This window comes from Abramis brama, assembly GCF_963993115.1.
Source record: "Abramis brama genome assembly, chromosome: 12".
In the NCBI taxonomy this organism is placed as follows: Eukaryota; Metazoa; Chordata; class Actinopteri; order Cypriniformes; family Leuciscidae; genus Abramis; species Abramis brama.
The window spans coordinates 576,775-596,081 of record NC_139974.1 but is presented as its reverse complement, the minus strand read 5'-3'; the positions used below and the strand labels follow the sequence as shown (position 1 = coordinate 596,081).

Below are 19,307 nucleotides of genomic sequence, written 5' to 3'. Positions count from 1 at the left end.
TGATAAGGGCACGCACAAGGACGTCATGTGGCGTCACGTAATTGATATTCATGAATCCGACATCCTTTGTAGCAGGATTGGCTTACAGTAGCTGTCACATGGACGATTCTATTCTATTCTATTCTATTCTATTCTATTCTATTCTATTCTATATATTTATTTAGCCATTTCATTTCATTCATGTGAGACACTAATAGAATCAAACAATACTTTGTCGTTATCACTGTGAACACACACACACACACACACACACACACACACACACACACACACACACAACCAAAGAATTTATGAAGAATATGAATTATATAAGCACTGTGTTTTAAAAGGGGCGGGGTCTCGGAGAGGGGGCGTGTCTCTCTCTTCCGCAGCGGACCTCCATCACAGTGAACGCAGGTGAGATTATAAACACATTCAAATTTCATTTTAACCGATCAAGGGATCATAATCAACATATATATTATACACACGGTGGTTAAACTCGCAGATTGTGTGTCGACCGGTTGAATCGCGCCGATCTTTGCCGCATGAGTGTCAGTAATAGATTTGACAGGTGAGGAGAAGAGATAACCGCTCTACCGACCTTTGTACTCTTTATTTTATGTATTATATTTGTGACCAGAGTTGGATGTTTGTTTGTATACTTTTTCTCACTCGATCCCCATGTATGTGGACGAGTGTGACGTTTGAGTAATTTTATTAAACACGGGGAAAATACGCCATCTCGTCTCTCGTGCATCCTCCGACACCTATTGTTTTTTTCTCTCTGGGCCACAACATCTCAACTTTGCGTTAAAGTAGATGGAGCAGATCCTTGGTCGCGCGAGCGCGCCCCCGGGCCCGGTTCTGCAGGTGTGCTTCCCGAGCGCGCGCGCCGCGGTTCTGGAGAACCTGAACCGGCAGCGCGAGGAGGGTCAGCTGTGTGACCTGTCCATACAGGTGCAGGGTCACGTGTTCCGCGCGCACAGGTGTGTGCTGGCCGCATCCTCCCCGTACTTCCATGACCAGGTGAGTGTGTGTGGAACTGATGTCATCACACACACATACAAACCCTCTCATCTGCATATTAATGTCTGTTTGATGTTAAACTTTGAATGATTTCTCGCGACCTGCCCAGCAAACGTTCTAACAAGGTTCTCTTAAAGTTCTCCCAGTAACGGTAATAGAACGCTCGTTCAAAGATATGACGTTAGCACAAATGGAACGTTTTTCAGAATTCGATTTTTAAAATGTTGCTACTTGTTTTAGAACGTCGTCCTGATAAAGTTTGCAAAAAAGGAATGTTCCCATAACATTAGCATAGCATTTTAACAACAGAACATTTTGAACGTTCACACAACATTCGAAAATAACGGGGGGTTTTTTATAATGGGAACGCTTGCAAACCTTTTATTAGAACATATTTTAGTGATCTGGGTGGAGACAAAGTCGTCCTGATTAAGTCTGTAAAAAATAAAAAATAATGTAACGTTCTGTAATATTAGCATAGCAAATCTTAAAATGATGTTTTAACGTTCTTAAAATGTAAGTTTGATGCTCTCAAAACGTTAGTACAAATGTTACGTTTTTCAGAATTCCATTTCCATCCATCCATATCTTTCTATCCAGAAGTTTCCAAGCAGCACAGCAGTAATGACTTTATGAACTTCTTCACTTATAAGATTGATAATATAAGGGAGAAAATTATAACTATGCAACCGTCTACTACAGTATCGCATCAGGCAGTGCATTGTAGTCTCCCTGAGGGAAACTTTGATTCATTCGTTGCTATAGAAGAGGAAGAATTTACTAAACTCGTTAAATCATCTAAATCTACAACATGTATGTTAGACCCTATACCGACTAAGCTACTGAAAGAGATGCTTCCAGAGGTCACAGATCCTCTTCTTAATATCATTAATTCGTCTTTGTCTCTAGGATACGTACCAAAAACCTTTAAGCTGGTTATGATTAAACCGCTTGATAAAAAACGCAACTTGATCCTACAGAATTAGTCAATTACAGGCCGATCTCGAATCTACCTTTTCTGTCAAAGACACTAGAAAAGGCGGTATCCTCACAACTGTGTTCCTTTCTAGAAAGAAATGATATCTGAGGATTTCCAGTCCGGATTTAGACCGTACCATAGTACTGAGACAGCTCTCGTTAGAGTCACACATGATCTGCTCTTATCATCCGATCGTGGATGTATTAAAAAGGAATTGAAGACTTATTTATTCAATCAAGCCTTAGGCGTTTGATTAGGTCTGAGAACTGTGAGTGATTTGTTGTTTGATTCTCTTGTGTCTTGTTTTAATGTAACTTAATGTTTGTATGTATTTTAGAGTTATTGATTAGCCTACTTATGGACAGCACTTTGGTCCATTCTAATGGTTTTGAAAGTGCTTTATGAATAAAAGTTGAGTTGAGTATCTCTCTATTAGTGTTACTCGATCTTAGTGCTGCATTTGACACTATTGACCACAACATTCTTTTAAATAGACTCGAACAGTATGTTGACATTAGTGGAATTGCACTTATCTTAATGAAATATTATTATATTATTATAACTAACTATATATTTATATAAACATTAAATTAAAATGCCATTCGTAGTTACTGTAAAATAAAATGTATTTATAAATATATTATTTAATTATTGCAATTAAATATTATTATTATTCAGTTTTTGAATATTCTGAAAATGTTTTCAATTTATAATTATTTGATTTCATTATTTTAATTATTATATATTATATTATTTTATCATTATTATAATCATAACAAACTATAATGTATATTTATGTAAATATGTAATTCAAATAAAATGCCACTCCTAGTGTCTGAAAACTGCTGCAGAAACATCATCATCATCTTCATCTTCATCATCATCTTCATTATCTAATAGAATCCAAAAGGTTGAAAGTAATTTTGAGCTGAAATTCAGTTTTCTATGAAACTACTGGAATATTAAAGTGTCACAAATCAACAACCACCACAAAACATCCCAGAATTCCTCAAATAACAGCAGTGTTTGTGCTGCTGTTTTCCCTCCAAAACCACATCACTTCCTGGAGGATGATGATGTCAGTGTCACTTCCTGGAGGATGATGATGTCATTCACGTGTGTTTAAGACTCGCAGGATTCAGAGTGATATTTGTGGCCGCAAGTCTAGAGAAGAACTGTAAAAATACATCATAAAATATAACAATAATAAATAAATAAATAAATAAATTAATTAATTAATTAAAATTGAGAAAAATAAACATTAATAAAATAAATAAAATTAGATGTAAATAAATAAATATGATAAAATATATACATTTATTTGATTAAAATAAATACATTGATAAAAACAATAAAATTTGATTAAAATAATTTAATAGTTTTAAATAAAAAAGATAAATGAATTAAAATAAAAACATTTTATGCTAACAAATAAATAACTAAAGAAAAGCACTGGATTAAAATGAATAAATAAAAGAAGATTTAATAAATAAGTTGATAAAAATAAATACAACTTGTTTGAAATAAAGTCTAAAAATGATTACAGTACAGAAGTAAAGTGAGCAGAAAATATTGAAATGATGAAACAATAGAAACTAAATAGTATTTTACACAAACTTCACTCAAACTACAGTGAAACGGCACAGAATGTTTAAAAAAAAAGCAGGTTTAATTCGGCAAGTCAATAATCATAAACATTGATACAATCTTGTGTAAAACAGACTATTTCATGCTTACAGAAAATATGCAAAAACATAGGAAATCATAACAGTATTAATATAAATAATTTTTCAGTTTTGTCAGTATAATGCTCATTAAGAAATATTATGTTATGCTAAATTATATTTCATGTAGTTTGGTTTTGCGTCCTGTCATGTTTGACTTTATGACAAAAAGTATCGTTCATCGTTCCTGTCGATTGATGCATTAATAATGTGAACAAACACAAAATCAAACAGTCAACAAGATTCATTTCAACTCGTTTAATTTACATTCTCTCTCTCTCTCTCTCTCACTGAACGTCACATGAGCAGAAACGCAGGCCTGTGAATGGATCGTCTGCACTGAGACGTTCCGTGTTTTAACGCTCCTACAACATAATTCTGCTACATTGGAGAACTAGGGTTCCCTTTCAGTTCGGTCACGTTCGACGTAGTCGACGTACCGCCTGATTGGGATCACGCTCAGGGAGTCTGTCATCTTCGAGTATTGATAAAATGAGCCAATGCACATTGGCGTGTGAGATTTGCATCTTGCGCTCCTGCACGCTGAAGCAGCTTTTGTGTTCTCATTGCAGGAACATGACTATCACGGTGCTAAGATCGAGACTCGCCTTCATGCGGCTTCCCCACCCGGTAACCAATCCCTGTGGGCCCCTCACTCCTCTACTACACCGCAGCTGGTGGAGCCCCTCGCTGAGCACGCTGGTCCCTCTGTAATGGACCGACCAGCCGTTTCATTCGGGGCCCCTCCAGAGGACAGAATGCCGATTGCAGCATCGGAGGGTGAGCTGAGCTCTGGAGATGATGACTCGGCTGCGTTACCCCTTTCGGGGAGAGTAATGTTGCCTGAGCCGGATCCAGAGATGTCAGCTATGCTGAAACTAGCCGTCGAGGCGCTCAGGCTTGTGTGGAATCCTCCACCGTGTCCCGAACCGTCTCGGTTGGATGATTGGTTTCTCGGGGCGGGCCGGGCTGGTTCTCATACCGCCGCCCCAGCGATTTTCTTTCCCAAAGTGCATGAAGAGCTTACCAGGTCGTGGAAGGCACCTTTCTCTGCCAGAAACTGCCCGAGTAGCTCCTCCCCACTCACTACCCTTGACGGAGGAATGGTGAATGGTGCACCTGTGTCCGACGACCGCTACCTCATGGAAGGGGGATCCTCGTCTCCCCTCTAAGGCCTGTGAGTTCTCGTCCGTTCTCACAGTCAGGGCTTACAAAGCCTGTGGGCAAGCTGCTTCCTCCCTGCATGCCATGGCATTGCTACAGGTCCCCCAGGCCAAGGCACTCATGGACATGCACAAGGGTAGCCCAGACCGTGTACTCATAGGTGAGCTCCGCACCGCAACCGACCTTGCCCTCCGGGGCACGGCCGTGGCGGCTTGCGCGATCGGTCTGGCGATGTCCACCTTAGTGGTCCAGGAGCGGCTGATCTGGGACCACTTCGGGGCCACACAGATCAATCTCTTTGCCTCTCCGGACTCGTCCCATTGCCAGTTGTTTTACTCCCTGACTGAGGGGACCCTCGACACGGATGCGCTGGCACACAGCGAGGGAAGCGAGTGCTGTCTCCCTCAACCCTAAAAATGTATGTTTCCTCTATTGCCGCACATCACGATGCCACAATAATGCAGGGTGATCAGAAGGCTTTTGTCTAGGCACTGGAGGGTGGCAGCACTAGTGGCGTTTTAATGGGGATCCCAATCAGTCGGTACATCGAACGTGAACTGAAAGGGAACGCCTCAGTTACGTATGTAACCCTCGTTCCCTGAAGGAAGGAACGGAGATGTAGTCCCGTCGCCACTATTGCTGGACCACAACTGACTCTGGGGTCCACGCGGCTCCTCAGCGAAAAACAAGTGGTGCGTGCATCTGCTTCTGTGTTTATACCCGCGCTTCGGGGCGGAGCGTTGGCTCCCCAGAGTCCAGCGGTACCCGAATTGTCCCCGAAGCGCAAACTCCTCTGTTCCTGGTTCCCAAGAGGGCCAGACTGGCAGTGTGTGACCCTGTAAAGCCTTGCACCCCTCAGCCCCCTCTTGTATCACCAGCCGGCAGCTGGGTGTGGTTTGAGGACCCGGTCAAACGCCTTCTTACGCACCCCCCTGCCGACCCGTGGAGACAGGTAAGTGTTGCACCGCACACTCAGACCCCACTTCGGGTCGCCCCGGGGCCTTCCGAGCTGGGTCCCTGTCCTCCATCTCACTCCCCCACCTTGGGTACGTCTGTGGTGCCTCTGGTTCCCCTGGCCTGGTTCGTGGAAGCCTGGAGAGTGCGTCCCAACCGGTCCAGCTCAGACTCGCTATACGATTCAGTTCGGCTGGCGTCAGCCCAAGTTCAGCAGTGTTTGTTACACTTCGGTGTTTGTATTCTCAACTATCTCTACGACTGGCTGATACTGGCTAAGTCTCCGCAGCAGTTGTGCGAACACAGGGACTTGTTGCTCCAACATATCAGCCAGTTGGGTCTTCGGGTCAACTGGGAAACAAGCAAACTCGCCTCCGTGTAGAGGATCTCTTTTCTCAGTATGGAGCTGGACTCGTCTCACAGAGGAACGTGTCCGATCAGTGCTGAACTGCCTGAATACTGTCAAGAGCAGAAAAGTGGTCCCACTAAAACCTTTTCAGGGGCTCCTGGGGCATATCACGGCAGAGTCCCGAGGTGTGCGTAGCAGAGCGGCACACTCCGTGTGACAATCACCCCAGCCTGCCGCCAAACCCTCAGCCCATGATCAGACCCTTCGTTTCTCCGGGCCGGAGTGCCCCTAGAACAAGTGTCCAGGCATGTTGTGGTCTCCACAGATGCCTCCAACACCGGCTGGGCCGTGCCACTTACATTCCCGGCCTGCTCAATTGTGCCGCCGACGAGCTCTCACGACAGCCTGTAGCCCAGGGAGAGTGGAGACTCCATCCCCAGGCGGTCCAGCTGATCTGGGACCACTTCGGGGCCACACAGATCGATCTCTTTGCCTCTCCGGACTCGTCCCATTGCCAGTTGTTTTACTCCCTGACTGAGGGGACCCTCGGCACGGATGCGCTGGCACACAGCGGGGGAGCGAGGGCTGTCTCCCTCCACCCTCAAAGTGTATGTTGCCTCTATTGCCGCACATCACGATGCCTCAATAATGCAGGGGAAATCAGAAGGCTTTTGTCTAGGCACTGGAAGGTGGCAGCACTAGTGGCGTTTTAATGGGGATCCCAATCAGTCAGTACGTCGAACGTGAACTGAAAGGGAACGTCTCGGTTACGTATGTAACCCTCGTTCCCTGAAGGAAGGAACGGAGACGTAGTCCCATCGCCATTATTGCTGGACCACCGCTGACTCCGGGGTCCACACGGCTCCTCAGCGAAAAACATGTGGTGCGTGCATCTGCTTCTGTGTTTATACCCGCACTTCGGGATAAGATGAAGATGACAGTGATAAGATGAAGATGACAGGCTCCCGAAGCGTGATCCCAATCAGTCGACTACGTCTCCGTTTCTTCCTTCAGGGAACGAGGGTTACATACGTAACCGAGACGTTTATTGTCATATTGCACCACATTATACAGATATGATTGATAAACTCTATCAGGATCATGAATTATTATTACGTATATAAAGGAAGTTTCTTCAGATTCTCTTTTTTACTCATGCAGTTTCAGCAGTGCATGGAGTTCGGCTTCCAGATCATCTTACAGTCACTATAATATATCTATATGTGTCTGTGTGTGTGAGTGTGTGTGTAAGTTTGTGTGTGTGTGAGAGTGTGTGTGTCTGTGAGTGTGTGTGTGTGAGAGTGAGTGAGTGAGTATGTGTGTGTCTGTGAGTGTGTGTGTGTGTTTGTTTGGCCTCGATCAGCAGAGATTCCTTGCTCTTTACTGACCTCTAGTGCAAACTCATAGTACTGCGTTTGTCTATGAGCGAGGGGGAATAATGCAGTGAGTTCTCGGGATGAGCGTTCGGTTCATGCATAGCGTGAGGAATCATGCGGAACGGAGGATCGATCGCCAGGAACAACAGCAGATAAAACAGGAGTGAGTGACAGCAGTTCAGGAGAGGCTCCTGGGAAAAACCTGCAGAAACCAGAACAACGTGTGAATCAGCAGCGTTTCTGTTCTGGAGCGAGTGCTAACATTCTCTCGAAACTACGAACAAGCGTTCTTACAGTAACAAAATAGAACGTTCGTTCAGTTATCTGATCTTTAATAATGTTCTCTAAACACTAGCACAAAAACATTATTATACATCGATCACGGAGCGTTTTCTCTGAAATGTTTTAGTCGGATGTTTGTCTAGCGTTTTTTAAATGTTTCTTGGTTTAGACATTCAGAGAACATTCAAAAGTGACGTTCCCAAAATGATCAAAGAATGATACAATGTAATGTTACCTTAACGTTAAAGGGCACCTATTATGCAAAATTCACTTTTACATGGTGTTTGAACATAAATGTGTGTTGGCAGTGTGTGAGCAAAACCACCCTAGAATGATAAAAATCCACCCAGTGCTTTTTTACAATCTCAATAAATCATAAGCACTGTCTCAGAATGAGCTGTTCTCAGATTCGGCGTAATGTGACGTAGAATTGCACAGGCCCCTCCCACGACTGTTGAGTGACACTTCAGTTTGAGCCTAGACCCGCCCTGAGTGAGCTGTACACAGAGTCCACCATTGTTCGACACTTGAGCAGCTGTAGACAAGAATGTCTCCTAAGCGATTAAGGTGTGTTGTTTATGGATGTAAGAATGAACATAGCAGTCTTCATTTACTCCCGTTGTTACTCGAGGATGGATCTGTACTGTTTGTGATCCAGCTTACAGTCTCCGGAGCGACAGGACTAACGTTACTGATCACGGCAGAAATGTTGAACATGCTAAAACATGTTAGCAATGTGCTAAAACACGGTAGCAGCATGTTGAAAAATGCGAGCAGCATGAACAAGAAATGTGCTAATTCATGACAGCAACATGCCAATTCATGCTAGCAATGTGCTAAAACATTAGCAACATGTTAATACATACATGTTAATATGTTATAACATGATAACAGAATGGCAAATCATGTTAGCAACATGCTAATTCATGTTAGCAAAATGCTAACAACAAGCTAGGAAGCTTTCAGACAAGGCTTTGTCAAGCCAGCATAAGTTGTGTTTGTGTGTGGCGTAAACAGGCCCGTCGCTGCTAGTTATCTCACCTGTGTTATTCTGCGACCTGCACACCGGTGCAGTTGTCTTTGCCCTCAGATGCGATGGCTAAATACTCCGCGCTGCAACACAGACCACAAACGCAACATGATGAGTTCAGGTTTAAGTCTTTGCTTCTGCAACAATAACGCGACGAGAGCGTGAGGTTAAAGCGCACCATCTATGGGACAAGCCGGATTCACCATATCTTTATGTACACAATAATAATCTTTTACATTGTAATCCTTTTATTTTTCATATTTGGCATATTGTGTGCTGCTGCGTGTCCCTGTGTGTGTAATAAGCAGAGTGTATGTGTGTGCGTGTGTGTGCAATAATCAGAGTGTAGTGCGTTGTGGACCCGCCTATAGGCGTACATTACTTGCGCTTTAAATAACAAAATAAAATCTGTGCCATTGACTTTAGAGCAGGTTTCAGTTGGTCAATGGCTCAGTGTATTTCAGTTTCCTCAAAATAGCAACGGTCCAACAATGCGCCGGAACACACACTCGTTCTCAGACCAGCAGCCCATGGGCCACAGATGGAGCAAATACATTCGCTATTTAAACAACGTGGCGCAGGACGTGAAAATGAAAACTGCGTCAGGCTGAAACTAGCCAAACACACTTGCGCGGTCGCGCCTGACGCTGCTTTGCACTGGCTGTATGATAGGGGCCCTAGACTGCAGATACTCACGCGCTGGCTCTCAGAGCTTCTTCTCCCGCCGCCGCGATCTTCCTGTAACAGTAGATCATCTCCACCAATAGCCAGAGCTGCAGCCCGATGATCGTCACGTACATCATCACCTCCGACACGATGGAAGCTGTCCCGCGCGTGGCTGACACACACACACATATTTTGTTAATATATTTTCTGAAGAAAGACAAACATAAATAGGGATGAAATTCAAATATGAAATGCCATGCATGTATATTTACGTAGTAATCTGTTTTGTAGAGGGGCGTCAATTCTCAATTTTCATCTGTGATTCGGAGCCAAGTTACAGGAGGGGGAAAATGGCTTCAGAAAGACGGCAGCTTGGTGATTTTAGTTTTACACAGAGATCAGTGGCTCTATTAGTAAAATATGTTGACTATCAACAGGGCTCGACATTAAGCCTTTTCATGTGCTTGTCCTTCGGACAAGTAAATCTGTCATTCACTTGTCCAAGTAAAAAAGTTGCTTGTCTGGATTATTTTGTGAGTGTGTGTGTGTGTGTGTGTGTGTGTCTAACAATATTCTCATCAGTGTTCAATCAGCTTTGATGTATTTAAATCTGCATATTGTAATATCTACACCTTTAAAGACCGAGCCTCAACAGCGCAACCTTGTTAATGTCAGTAGGCTAATATATTTATTATACACTATCGTTTGCAACTTACAATAAATGTAATAAAATCAGAACCATTCTCTCGTTTTAGTGATTCACTAGTTATTGACGTTTTAATCAGGCTACTTGTCCGGTCGGGACAAGCGTTAATGTTGAGCCCTGATCAATCTTTGTTGCATTATATGCCAACGGTGACGTGACGGCTCAAAGATGAGAAAAAAGCACTTATGTTTTTTTCCAAAGTTTGTGTGTCTGTAACTCAAGAAGGATTACAGATCTCAATGTCCTTTTATATGTTGGTTCTTAACAAACTGTTCTTTTGGTATCTTAATTTTCAAGGCTCTATATGGTTCAGTTCTACAGATATGAGGATCTCAATGCGGCTCCAGGAGTAAATTGTTAAATTTGTGAAAACCAAATGTTGGACACTTTGCATAAAGTAGATACTTGTACTTGATTACTGATACCGGCTGCATTTAAAGAGGAATGTCTGAAGAACAAATAATGTTGAAACTAGAAATATATCTGGTTTCCCTCCATTAAACCAATCGCATAGAACAAACCGGTCTGAGAGACAAAAATAGTCTTTTTCCGAAGTTTGTGTGCTTATAACTCAAGAAGTATTAAAGATATCTCAATGTCCTTTTAGATGTTGGTTCTTAAACTTTTCTTTTTGCTTCTAATTTAAGGCTCTATATACCTGTAACGTGGTGATCCACTGGAGGCAAGTTTGTAGAACCCAAGTGCAGTTTATTCAAAGATCCAAAATATAAAACAAAATACAAAACAAAGACTTGACATGGGATGGCATGGCAAAACATGAAACAAGAGACCATCCCCAAAACCAAGGAGGTTTTGTGGGATGGATGGTGGGCCAGGCCTGTGCAGGTCCCCTGGGACGTGGCATGGGACATGGGACATGGCATAGCGTGGGCGGACCTGGCAGGCTATGAAGCCTCCATCAACAGTTCAGGGGGCCAGGGCAGATCTGACAGTTCAGGGGGCTATAGAGGCGCTGCCTCCATGGCCCTATCAAGGGACCCACAGGAACGGGCATGTCGCCATCTTGTGATGAGAGTCTGGCGTGGCGGCGGCCATCTTGACAGAGGGCTCACAGGTTGTAGCTGATGTGTGTGCTGCCCACACACACAAAATAGCTGTGGCCACTATGATCAGCGCTGCATCTTCCAGAGCTGACTCAGGCGTGGTGGCCATCATGTCCAAAGACACAGGTTCGGCAGACATGACGTGAAGAGACTCAGACTTGACAGGCCTGTCGTGAAGAGACTCAGACTTGACAGATTTGACAGACTTGACAGGCATGACGTGAAGAGACTCAGACTTGACAGGCATGTCGTGAAGAGACTCAGACTTGACAGGCATGACGTGAAGAGACTCAGACTTGACAGGCATGTCGTGAAGAGACTCAGACTTGGCAGGCCTGACGTGAAGAGACTCAGACTTGGCATGCATGTCGTGAAGAGACTCAGACTTGGCAGGCCTGACGTGAAGAGACTCAGACTTGGCATGCATGTCATGAAGAGACTCAGACTTGGCAGACCTGACGTGAAGAGACTCAGACTTGGCATGCATGTCGTGAAGAGACTCAGACTTGGCAGGCCTGACGTGAAGAGACTCAGACTTGGCATGCATGTCGTGAAGAGACTCAGACTTGGCATGCATGTCGTGAAGAGACTCAGACTTGGCATGCATGTCGTGAAGAGACTCAGACTTGGCATGCATGTCGTGAAGAGACTCAGACTTGGCATGCATGTCGTGAAGAGACTCAGACTTGACAGGCATGTCGTGAAGAGACTCAGACTTGACATGCATGTCGTGAAGAGACTCAGACTTGACAGGCCTGACGTGAAGAGACTCAGACTTGACAGGCCTGACGTGAAGAGACTCAGACTTGACAGGCATGTCGTGAAGAGACTCAGACTTGACAGGCATGTCGTGAAGAGACTCAGACTTGGCATGCATGTCGTGAAGAGACTCAGACTTGACAGGCATGTCGTGAAGAGACTCAGACTTGACAGACTTGACAGGCTTGACGTGAAGAGACTCAGACTTGACAGGCATGTCGTGAAGAGACTCAGACTTGACAGGCATGTCGTGAAGAGACTCAGACTTGGCATGCATGTCGTGAAGAGACTCAGACTTGACAGGCATGTCGTGAAGAGACTCAGACTTGACAGACTTGACAGGCTTGACGTGAAGAGACTCAGACTTGACAGGCATGACGTGAAGAGACTCAGACTTGACAGGCATGACGTGAAGAGACTCAGACTTGACAGGCATGACGTGAAGAGACTCAGACTTGGCGGTACTGTGGGGTTGCGGGGCTCCTCATCCGCAAAACCCACAGTAAACGATGAGCCACTTAACAACAAGGCATAGTCTATGTATTCTGCCAAGGACCAGTGGATCTTTCCCTCAGGAAGCAGGGAGCGAATGGGCTCATTCAGATTAACCCGAAAAATGTCTTTCAAAGCAACGTCATTAAAATCCACCTGATGACTGAGTCCACAAAAACATGTGTTTCCAGGTGATGATTCCCCTGCCGTAGATTTAGGAGGGCAACTGCTGGGTTCATTGTAAGGGTCTTATATTCTGTAACGTGGTGATCCACTGGAGGCAAGTTTGGAGAACCCAAGTGCAGTTTATTCAATGATCCAAAATATAAAACAAAATACAAAACAAAGACTTGGCATGGCATGGCAAAACATGAACCACGAGACTCACCGACAGCAGTTACACAAACAAACAAAATACAATACAAAGACACATGACAAACATGAGGGCTTAAATACACTAATGACAGGACAAGGGACACCTGTGAACAATGATCAGACAATAAACCACTGACAAGACACATGGCAGGATCACATAGCAAACAGGTAATCACATGACAAGACACAGAAACATGACAAAGACAAAACCAAAACGTGACAATAGCTCACTTTTAGAGATATGAGGATCTGAATGTGGCTCCATGAGCAGATTGCTGAATTTGACCCATTTCCATTGGTTGTGCTCATGAAGATACTTGTATTTAGTTGTGTGTATTTACTTTTTTTCTTCATTTATGTATTTCTTTCACCAGAAAAACATGGAATGGCCCTAAAACAGTGGCAGCCGCTGTAAGTCATGCATAACAGTGATTTCACCATGGTAAACCCCATACCTTTGGCCACGACGGTGAGGTGGACCAGTTTGCTGACGATGGTGGAGTACTCATAGTGCTCGTAGCTGAGGATCCGGTTGAAGGTGCATTGGTAATCGCCCGAGTCGTTGAAGGTCACGTTCAGGATGTCGACGGACGCGTCCTGAAGGTCGAAGGTTTTCTTGCTGCCGTGCCACTCCATCCGGTCCTGAAAACGCTCGTCGATGATGTTCGACTCCTCTCCGTCGTAGCTGTAAATCTGTCCACCACACAAACTTCAAAATCACCGTCTATATTACAAGTCCTCCGAAAAACACACCCACATTTGCGTTGACATTGAATATTTTAATGTATAACGTCCAAATAAATAAATTAAAAATTAATATTGTAAATTTGTGTATAATATCATTACCGGTATGTTTCATCATTGCATTCTTGTCTACGGTACTGTTAGATGTGTTATTTATTTAAATACATTTTTATCAAGTCTATTTTAATAGATTTATTTTAGTCAAATGTATAAATTTTTTGTATTTATTTATTTAAACACATTTAATGTATTTTTTTAAATCATGTTTTATTTATTTGTGTTAATACGTTTTTGTTAATCTATTGATTTTCATGAATTGAATTGTATTTATTTTAATACATTTTAATCAAATGTATTATTTGTTTTTGAATTTGTATTAATTTCTTTTAATCGTTTTAATTGTTTAAATAAATAAAAATGTGTTTATTTATTTAAAATTCTGTTTATTTAAATCTGTTACATTAAATGTATTCATTATTCATTTAAATCCCTTTGTATTTAGTGATTTGAATCTAATTTATTTATTTGAATCAACTTATTTATTTTAATTAGATTTATACATTTAAATTAATTTATTTAATCAATTTATTATTTTTAATCAATTAGAAAAATATTTTTGTTTTTTTTTAACAAAAAATCTTGTTTATTTTAATCAGTTTTTACATTAAATGTATTCATGTATTATTTATTTAAATCAATTTGTATTTATTGTAATAATTCTTTTAATAAAATAATTTTATAATTAATTTTAATTAATTAGTAATTTATTTTAAACAGTTCATTATTTTAATCAATTGTTACCATTTATTATGGTATTGTTTTACCATTTATTTTCTTGTATTTTATATTTAGATTCTGTTTATTGGGTGAACTGCTGCCAAGAAATTTCATTGTTCAGTTTTGGACAATGACAATAAATCTTCTGATTCTGATTTATTTGTGTTCATAAAATTGTGTTTACTTTAATTTATTTACATTGAGTGTATTCATTCATTATTTAAGTATTTATTTTAATCAATTCATTCATTATAATTTAATCTATTAATATAAATCAATTATTCACTTTAAACCATTTATTATTTTATAAAAAAAAATATTTGTGTACAAACAATTTAGTTTATTTTATTATAGTTAATGTATCCACTTATTATTTAAGTATTTATTTTAATCAATTTATTCATTATAATTAAATCTATTATTTTAAGCCAATTATTAATTTATTTGAAACCATTTCTTATTTTAATCAAATTTATTTAGTTAGTTTAATTGTTTAATCAAACGCTCACATGGATGAACTCGTCCTGTCCGTGCGCCCGGAAGTGCCAGTCTACGGTGGCCGTGGCTTCCACTTCCCCGCGCATCTTGCAGGAAATGCACCCGAGCTTGAAGGCTCTTCCTGCGACGGCCTCCGTGTCCGAGTCCACCTCTGCGCATGCGCCGCTGCACACGGACACTGCACAAACACACACGCGTCACGCTCACACACATCTCACTAGTATGGAAGGCGATCGGGGACAAAAGTCTTTAAACGAAACGCGTGAATTTTGACCGCGCCAACACGCACCATTTGTCCGCGTTAACGCGATAACACGCACTGCAGCCAATGAAATTGTATTTGAGACTACATTTGCATATGTGACGCGATGGTAAGTTGGTATATATGTATGCAAACATCAGACGTCATGTTTATTCATGAGCGATGTCGTAATGTATACTGGTATGCTCGTATGCAAACATCAGACGTTATATCTGTTCGTGAGTGATGTCAGTCTTATGTCATGATTTGTCATGCCGTTTAACTTGTTCGTTTAATGTTCTTTCTCAGGGTAGAAAAGTCGTCAGCTTCTAAGACGGCTCTTAGACTGGCTCTTTAATATTAGCAAACTGCCAAAAAACCTGTTCAGACTGTGTGCAGCTGAACCAAGAGAAGCTTAAGATTGCATGGAGCTGACGAGCATGAATGGCAGAAGAAAAAGACTGCAATTAAAACTAAACAAGAGATGCAAGTATTTATTTGAATGCAAGTAATAAAAAAACTGCACACATCAGCTGTGGAATAAAAGAAAAGAAATCCACGATTAACTAGATTAAGGCATACTCCTGTCTTAAAGGGGACATATCATGCTAAATCCACTTTTTTAGCCCTTAAATGCATTTTGTTGTATATTTGGAGTGTTTAGAAGTACAGAAAAGTTGAAATTATTCTCTTCAGGTGCTTCGTTGATATCTTTATATTCTGTTTTGGTCATATTTTTCAACCTTTTCTGATTTTTCTGTTATCTATGACGTTTTTTGAACTATTACGTCACAGTATTTGCAGCGGAACTGCCAAATAAGGACATTGACTTCCGGCCCAACACTTCGAGCAATCCACCATTTTTATTTCTCGCTGCAATTTTGTATCCAAGCTAAAGGATGCAGAAGTTATGAGAGGGTAAGTTAAAATGTTCGGTTGTTGGATGTAGTAACCCACACGCTTCATTACACCGTCTAATGTAGATGAACTGCCGCGCTTGTGACAGGGCCATAGACTGTAGGACAGGCCGCATGTTTAACTGAAAGAACGAGCAGAGAGAGAGACCCCGGTCGCGCGCGCTCACTCTCTCTCTCTTCAGAGCCAGGCGAAAGTGTAAACAAGACTTCACCGTCTCCAAACTAGACGCTGTCTTGCTCTCTCTCCCTCGCACATATTAATCAAAATAAATCGACACGGTGGTAAAAGGTCGGAAGACCAAAGTTTCATGTGTAAATACAGTAACACACCATTGCGATACATCCATATGAAGACGTTGTTCTGCAGGTTCGTCATCTTCATTTTCATCTCGCTCCGGCTCCGACTCTGGCTCGAACATGTAAGGCTGGCTGGACAAGTCTTCCGTTGTTGACATTTTGTTAATAACGTGTGAATAAAACGTTTCTGTGCCGCTAGATAATCGTATCTCTGCTATCAGACTACAAAAATGGCCGAACGGGGTGGAGTTGAACCGAGTGTGGGCGGGGTATGAAGTGTCTCAGTTGTATTTAAAGAGACCGCACCAAAACGAGTTACTCTCAGACGCACATCAGAAAAGGGGTAGAAAAGGGGCCTGTGGAGCTATAATAATGAGGAATTCAGAACCAAGCATTGCAGTTCCGCTTTATATAGACTACAAATGTATGATTTATATGTAAAAAGGTACGATTTAAAAGCATGATATGTCTCCTTTAATGTAAACCCTGTCCGGGAACCTGCTCTATGAGAAAGACAAGGTAACAAAATATTCGGGGCTTTACTAAAAACATTCGGGCCTTAAAGGGATAGTTCACCCAAAAATGAAAATTCTATCATTGTTTACTCACCCTCAAGTTGTTCCAAACCGGTATGAGTTTCTTTGTTCTGCTGAACACAAAGGAAGAATGTTTGTAACCAAACAGATCTCGGTCCCCATTGACTACCATAGTATATTTTTTTCCTGCTATGGAAGTCAATGGGGACCGAGATCTGTTGATTACAAACATTCTTCCAAATATCTTCCTTTGTGTTCAGCAGAACAAAGAAACTCATACAGGTTTGGAACAACTTGAGGGTGAGTAAATGATGATAGAATTTTCATTTTTGGGTGAACTATCCCTTTAAGCCCCCTTCGCCCAGCCCTAGCGCCGCCCCTGGCCAGAACCTCAGATCCAGCGGCTATTGGCTTTACCGATGAAACAGACACTTTAAGGCCCTTTCACACTGGACGCGATTTTGAGTATGTGTGAGTATGTTGTGTGATAGTTTTAGTCGTTGTATAGTCCTGTGCTGTGTAGGCTAGCAGGCTAAACTACATTTGGGATAGAAAGCTAATCGTCAAAGATAGAGACAGAGACCGTGTTTACGCGGCTCATGTGATGGGTTTTGACGCGAACTATTCGCACACGAACTATTCGCTTTTTCGTTACGCATCCGGTGTGAAAGGGCCTTTACTCGTGTTCACAGTTTAACCTGCTGTCTCATTAGACTTATTGGCCCCGTTCGCCTTCCGTACTCCAGCAGCTCATACACTCATGAGGAAAGACCACACTCACACTGTCAACATCTCATATATTTCATAAATACATTTGTTACTTGGAAATATTCCGTTTATATTATGTTTCATCGTTGCATATACTGTCATATTATGTGTTATTTAAAATTGTATTACTCTGTTTTAATAAATTTCTATTACATGTATTATTAATATTATTTTTTGTTTGTTTATTTACATCTGATTTTATATATGTATTTATTTTCATCAAAAGTATTATTTAAAAAAACATAAAAAATATTTTTAAATGAGACAAAAAGATTAAAATAAATGTGAATACAAATTGTTTTAAATAAATAATAAAGTAATAAATATGGTTTTAAAATGATTAAGATAATCAATATTTAATGTAAGACAAAAACAAAAATATTTTATTAAAAAATAAGTCCACTCTCACTCCCTGAGGGCCCGGACCCCTGTCACCTGCTTGCGGCCCCCAAGGGCCCCGGACCCCTGTCACTCCCCGAGGGCCCCGGACCCCTGTCACTCCCCGAGGGCCCCGGACCCCTGTCACTCCCCGAGGGCCCCGGACCCCTGTCACTCCCCGAGGGCCCCGGACACCTGTCACTTACTTGCAGGCCCCCAAGGGCCCCGGACCCCTGTCACTCCCTGAGGGCCCGGACCCCAGTCACCTGCTTGCGGCCCCCAAGGGCCCCGGACCCCTGTCACTCCCCGAGGGCCCCGGACCCCTGTCACTCCCCGAGGGTCCCGGACCCCTGTCACTCCCCGAGGGCCCCGGACACCTGTCACTTACTTGCAGGCCCCCAAGGGCCCCGGACCCTTGCAGGTCAGACTAACCTGAGATCATGAAGAACACACACAGGAGCAGCAGGTGTCTCACACACATGTCCATGATGCTCACAGAAGACACTGAGCTCGACTGTGATCTCTCTCTCTCTCTCTCTCTCTCTCTCTCTCTCTCTCTCGTGGGCTTCTGACTGAGACTCTAGAGTCCACAGTGACGGATCTTCATGTTCTGAGGTTCTGAAGGGCCCCGTCCCGCTGATGTGATGGACTCCTGCAGAACACTAGACCAGCATCAGTTTGGCTCTGAAAGATGTTTAGTGTGTGAAAACACGCCAGAGAAACACAGACAATCATCTGATATCAGTGTTTACACTCATTCCTCTGTTTACATCATTCATATCTGTGCATGTTTTACATGTATCTGAATAAACGCGCGCTACGCATGCACATTCTTTATGAATATATTTCCATCACTGATCATGAACGCATCATCACTGTAATCATGCACACAGATCTGAAACTTGCCTTCTGACTCGCGTGTAATAATCCTCAAGCAATAGACTGATGTTCATGATCGGGTCTCGCTGATCTGTCGGGTTTAAACGCCATTCTGAGCGGCTCGTTCACGCTGAGTTCTGATGCACTGCGGTAAAAATCCCGGGCCGCGCGCGCGCGCGACGCAACCTGACCCCACGGTGACGTCACGACGCTCCCCGCAGGTGCAGCCCCTTCAAGACTCACTCAAATACACAATATGATCATTAACTATAATAAATAGGAGGTTTCCCTTCAAACTAGGTCCCATTTAATACCAAATACAATTATTGACAGCACAATATAAT

At 42.4% G+C, this 19,307-nt stretch overlaps 1 protein-coding gene and 1 long non-coding RNA gene across 3 annotated transcripts; one reads left to right on the top strand and one right to left on the bottom strand.

Annotated features, from left to right (window-relative positions):
• The first annotated feature begins 335 nt into the window (after positions 1 to 335).
• LOC311094021 lies at positions 336 to 13,435 on the top strand. Its single transcript, XR_014608517.1, has 3 exons — positions 336 to 396; positions 799 to 1,008; positions 13,303 to 13,435. It is a non-coding gene; the product is annotated as an uncharacterized lncRNA (long non-coding RNA).
• Positions 3,636 to 19,131, bottom strand: scn1bb (sodium channel, voltage-gated, type I, beta b). Of its 2 annotated transcripts, none has more exons than XM_084131713.1 (7): positions 18,991 to 19,131; positions 18,517 to 18,768; positions 14,959 to 15,125; positions 13,384 to 13,621; positions 9,563 to 9,704; positions 8,878 to 8,949; positions 3,636 to 7,756 (listed from the first exon to the last, which is right to left on the bottom strand). In XM_084131713.1, the coding sequence occupies exons 2-6, from the start codon at positions 18,569 to 18,571 to the stop codon at positions 8,883 to 8,885; spliced, it is 669 nt and encodes a 222-aa protein (XP_083987839.1). In that variant the 5' UTR covers positions 18,572 to 18,768; positions 18,991 to 19,131; the 3' UTR covers positions 3,636 to 7,756; positions 8,878 to 8,882. The 2 variants fall into 2 exon arrangements, with proteins under 2 accessions (XP_083987839.1, XP_083987840.1); XM_084131714.1 differs by having other exon boundaries at positions 18,517 to 18,736; positions 18,991 to 19,124.
• Positions 19,132 to 19,307: the final 176 nt, after the last annotated feature.

Excerpts from the sequence above, each read along its gene's own strand:
- scn1bb (XM_084131713.1), bottom strand. The coding sequence starts at position 18,571 with ATGGACATGTGTGTGAGACACCTGCTGCTCCTGTGTGTGTTCTTCATG. Across the intron at positions 13,622-14,958 it reads GACAGGACGAGTTCATCCAT|ATTTACAGCTACGACGGAGA; the intron begins GTGAGCGTTTGA and ends TGTGGTGGACAG. Across the intron at positions 9,705-13,383 it reads CCTCACCGTCGTGGCCAAAG|CCACGCGCGGGACAGCTTCC; the intron begins GTATGGGGTTTA and ends TGTGTGTGTCAG.